This window comes from Acanthisitta chloris, unplaced genomic scaffold (assembly GCF_000695815.1).
Source record: "Acanthisitta chloris isolate BGI_N310 unplaced genomic scaffold, ASM69581v1 scaffold19228, whole genome shotgun sequence".
Taxonomy (NCBI): Eukaryota; Metazoa; Chordata; class Aves; order Passeriformes; family Acanthisittidae; genus Acanthisitta; species Acanthisitta chloris.
Window position 1 is genome coordinate 958 of NW_008685590.1, and position 5053 is coordinate 6010.

General features: G+C 38.5%; 1 protein-coding gene across 1 annotated transcript in view; it reads left to right on the forward strand.

Annotated features, from left to right (window-relative positions):
• Positions 1-646: 646 nt before the first annotated feature.
• ALDH7A1 (aldehyde dehydrogenase 7 family, member A1) overlaps positions 647-5053 on the forward strand; it is a gene marked incomplete at its 5' end in the record, with an annotated part of 10935 nt that continues 6528 nt past the window's right edge. Inside the window, 6 exons of the mRNA XM_009079832.1 lie at positions 647-770; positions 1344-1476; positions 2046-2090; positions 2810-2887; positions 3845-3942; positions 4910-4951. Of these exons, the coding sequence (XP_009078080.1) occupies positions 647-770; positions 1344-1476; positions 2046-2090; positions 2810-2887; positions 3845-3942; positions 4910-4951 (520 nt within the window). The remainder of the gene's footprint in view (positions 771-1343; positions 1477-2045; positions 2091-2809; positions 2888-3844; positions 3943-4909; positions 4952-5053) is intronic.

Consider the following 5053-nt stretch of genomic DNA (forward strand, 5'->3'; position numbering starts at 1 on the left):
AAGAAGGACATGGAACTGTTGGAGCAAGTCCAGAGGAGGCCACAAAGCTGATAAGAGGACTGGAGCATTTTCCCTAAGAAGACAGGCTGAGGGAGTTGGGGCTGTTCAGCCTGGAGAAGACTGCATGGAGACCTCAGAGCAGCCTTTCAACATCTGAAGGACTTACAAGGGAGATGGAGAGGGACTCTGTATTAGGAACTGCAATGATAGGGGTAATGGGTTGAAACTGAAGGAGGGAAAGTCTAGGATGGGGAGAAAAAAACAGTGTTTTACTCTAAGGGTGATGAGACATTGGAACATGTTGCCCACGGATGTGGTGACTGCCCTGGCAGTGTTCAAGACCAGGTTGGATGAGTCCTTGTGCAACCTGATCTAGTGAGGAGGTGTCCCTGCCCATGGCAGGGGGGGTTGTGACTAGATGATCTGTAGGGTATATTCCAACCCTTAAATTCTGTGATTCTCTGTTGATTCTTTAAGCTGTGAATAACTCGGGAAGAGGTGGATCTCTGATAGTGAAAAAAAGTGTATTAAAATCTTACTTGGTGTATAGATATACCTGACATTAGTGAGAGGTAAAATGTATTGGACATGCAAGGGAATCTTTATTTTTATTTTTTAAATTTGTCTTCCTCTTAACTTTTTTCAGGTCTCATTGGAAATGGGAAAGATTTTTGTTGAGGGTGTTGGGGAAGTGCAGGAGTATGTTGATGTCTGCGACTATGCTGTTGGTTTGTCCCGAATGATTGGTGGACCCATTTTGCCTTCGGAAAGTAAGTATGTGTGTATTTGTGTAATTTTTTTGGTTTTGTTTGTGGATTTTTTTTTTTTACAAATGAAGTGATAGAGATGTGTCTTAAATATACAATGTTGTAGTGCTGCAAGATCTCTGTCCTGTGTGTTATTTGGGGAGATTTAGGGATAGACTCACTGGTGGACAGTAGCCCCGCCTAATGAAGTGGCAGGTAAGCAGGTGAGGCCATCAATTTCCTTCACTCTTTGAAGTGTTAAGACTCTTTTTGATTTCTTTGTTAATGAGAGGTGGTAAAGGATGTTACAAGTTCAGCAGTGTACTTGGAAAGAAGAGACCTCTTTGTCAGGTATTGATTAGGATGCTGTTATCATTATGTTAACTGGAGTAAAAATAGTAAAAGTTTGTGTTGTCATGTTATAAGCTTTATGCACAATCTAGCTAACCTTTTTCCAGTAAGCTGCAGAGCACATATAACACCACTCTTCACAAGCTAATGCTGTGATGCTAGGTTCCTTATTTGCATGTTTTCCTTTTAAAGAAACCCAAATGTTAAATGGATGAAAACTGCATTATGTTGTGTCTTTGCTTTCAGGACCTGGCCATGCCCTCATAGAGCAGTGGAATCCCGTTGGGTTAGTAGGAATTATCACAGCCTTTAACTTCCCTGTGGCAGTTTATGGGTGGAACAGTGCAGTCGCGATGATCTGTGGAAATGCTTGCCTCTGGTAAGATCTAACTCTCCAACCTGCTAACAGTGTTTTCAAATTAGAAAGCTTATCATCTCAGGCATGAAACTGCTATTAAATATCTGGTGTTTCTGTATATTTGATTATATCTCATGTAGACTTAATTTCTATTTATTTTTCAGGTCCATTTGTAGTCAGAGAGCTTTGTTTTATTTTATGGTAACCTCTTTTTTGAGGTATTGAGATTCAGACGTGTCTAGGACTTAGCCATATGGCCTGTGAATAAAGAACCCAGGTTGAGAGCTTGCAACAGTGGTAGTGAACAATCAATGTGTTCAGAATTGGTACAGCTAAAATTAAAAATCTAAATAAGTACATTTACTTCCTTTGCCAGCTCCTGCTTTGCTTTCATGTACCTACTTCACTCTCATGTGTGGCCATGCTCTTGTTCATGTGGATTTCAATAGAAGCTCTGAATGCTCAACTCTTCAAAGAAACAGTTGAATTCCTGTCTTGATATGCACCTCAAAATCAGCCTAATCAAAGTGTGCTGTATGTCAGATACCATAAGAAATTGTGTATATGAATTATTTCTTATTCCTTTTTAGGAAGGGTGCTCCTACAACATCCCTTGTTAGTGTTGCTGTTACAAAGTGAGTTCTGGTTTCTTTGCTCTGTTTTGCTTTTTAAACAACTCCTTTCCTGTTCAAGGTAGTGCTTAGTGGTCAGAAAAAGTGCTTTCCTCTAGCAGTAAGTGTATATATAGGACATTACCTATACTGTTGGCCATGTTTTCTGGATCCAGGGCTGTGTTCCTGCTGGCGTTAAGCTAGCTGTGTAGTTTGCTTCCTTGTGACTGATGAGTTGTGCATGAAACTCAGCTCATGTTTCAGTATAATTTCTTTTTTTTCTTGGAGTCTCAGTCCAGCATCAGCACTCGGTTTGTTGGCAGATTCTTCTGGCTGGAACTGTAGACCTATGTCCTGAAGATGCTGTCACACAATCCGTATTATCCCAAACCTAGTAACACCTTAGCATAAGTTTCCAGGGTTCAAAACTCATTACTCAAAACTTTGGAGAATTTCTCCAAAGGATAAATGTCACAGTGATACTTTGGGTTTATTGCTACTTTGCTTCTGTATTAGGATCTTAAATACATATTTATTGTGTGTTACAAATAACATTTATTATTAAACACTAAACATAAATAGAGCCCTAAAATAGCTGATTGCTGTCTTGTAGCTTCAGTATTAACTACTGAGAACAATGGTCTCAAAGCACTACTACCTCAAAACTCCAAGACACTTTTAATGGTTTATTCCCTATTTGCATCTGTCAGAAATCTCTGAAATTTTTACATCCCTGATTTCAGGATAATTGCCAAAGTCTTGGAGGATAACAAGTTGCCTGGAGCAATCTGTTCTCTGGTCTGTGGTGGAGCAGACATTGGGTAGGTAACATTTCTTGAATTTTGTGCACCTGTATAGAGGGTAAGGACTATTCTATGAGGTACTTGTAAAGTTATTCTGGTCACCAGGAGTTCCCAATCCCTGTGTTTACCTGTTGCCATGATTTTTATCAGCTGGTCTGAAACTCAGGTCCTGCAGTAAATATAATATATGTCTACTTGCTGTTGTGAGATCAACTGCTAACAAATAACTTATCAGATACTTAATGAAGAGACATGACTAAGTTTATATTTTACTTCTACATATGCTTACACACAAAGAATACAGCTAATATTAAATTCCACTCGTCATGATCTTAAGATTTTTTTGTTTTCTTGCCCGTTGGCCTTTTAGATCATTCATGGAGGAGAATACTTATCCATTTTCCATGCTCATGTAGGACTCTGTGCTTGCCTATAGATGTATATCTGTGCTTGGAAGCTGTACAAACCAAGTTGGGTGGTTTTGTTTTTTTTTTTTAAATTTTGTTTTATTTTGGTGTTTTGTGGGGTTTTTGGGTTTTTTTTTTTGTTTGTTTGTTTGTTTGGTTGAGTTTTTTTACAATGTGGAAATTCCCAGTACAAATGTGTATTCAGATGTACCTGTTGAGCATTTTAAGAGAAGACAAAATGACAGCAAGTATTTAAAGAAGTCAGATATATTTTCTTAGGATACATAACAATTGGAGCTAATCTTCCTATGTACTTTAGACTGAGTTTTAGTGTTAGTACAGGTGATGCTTTTATGTCTGAAAAGGTGGAGGGAAACAGCCTCATCTCTCTTTTCTGATGAAGAAGAAGCTTTCCTGCCATTAGCTCAGTCAGCTACCTGATGTTTTCAGAGAAGTCGCTCTGACTTTAGAGGTCTACCTGGTTGAAGGTGGTGTGCGTGGAAGTTGCAAACTGCTTTTCCATCTGTGTGCTCTCATTGAACACAGTGGTGTGTCTCCCATTATGCAGGACAGCAATGGCAAAAGATGAGAGAATGGACCTGTTGTCCTTCACTGGCAGCACAAAAGTGGGCAAACAAGTAGCACTTATGGTCCAGGAGAGATTTGGTGAGTATGTGGGGTCACCTCTGTTCTTTTCCATGGTTGGTAAAGGCAGGGGAGCCCCACAGTGTTTTAAAACAATGGTTTGTTTTGGCTGTGTAACTTGTTCATTTTTCTGTAACTTGAGGATCTAGGGGTTTGAAACTGCTCAGAGATTACATTTTTCAGTTAGTTCTGTCACAACAGAGCATTTTTCCAAGGGTATCCACAAGTCTGTGGGCCTGCAATTAATTTAGGAAGGGGCATTGTGGTGCCCATGAATATACTTGTATGGAGATTGTCAAGGTGAATAACCAAGGCCTGTGGTCTTTTGGCAGTGTGTTCATGAACACACGTCCCCTCACCTTTTTGTCCTTATAAATATAGAAGAAAAGTGATTATTTTTCAGGTTCTGTTTTTGTTGAAAATATCTGAAATTACAGGCATGAATCCATGCTCAGCTGCTCGATTCTAACATTTTTGTTTTAAACAGAAAATCTTGTGGACACAATCTTCTCATTTTATACTTTAAACCCAGAACAGATTGTGAACATTCACTCAGTGTAGATTGGGATTCTTTCAGATTTTAGCTAAAACAGTTTGCAGAGAAATAAATAAGCCTAGTTAAGTTTTATGTTTGGGTTTTGTTCTCTGTAGCACCTTTTCTAACTCTTTGAGTCATACTATTTATGCTGCAGCTTCTTCCTGTTTTCATAATTTTCTTTCCAGTGCTATTTTTGTCTATTTTTTTAAACTTCTTTGTGCCCTAACTGCTCTCCGGGTATCTTTCTTTACAATATGTGATAGATGTGGTATTCATTGTGATTTTTCTGCCTTGGCTAAAGTGATGAGTTGACTGTGATGCCTAAAACCTTTTGTTTATCTAGAAGAATACATTAGATGAAGCTTAGCTCTAGTTAGGGGTGACCTCACTGAATGAGGTGCAGTGAATACATGTGCACATGACATAACTTATATTCTGTATTTTTATTAGGTCGAAGTCTGCTGGAACTTGGAGGAAACAATGCCATTATTGGTAATAGCACTGTGTAGAAATTTAGTCCCATAGATGATATTTGGAAGTTAATATATAAATGTTTGTAGCAAATTGTTTCTTGTGTTTGTTTTTTGTGTTTTT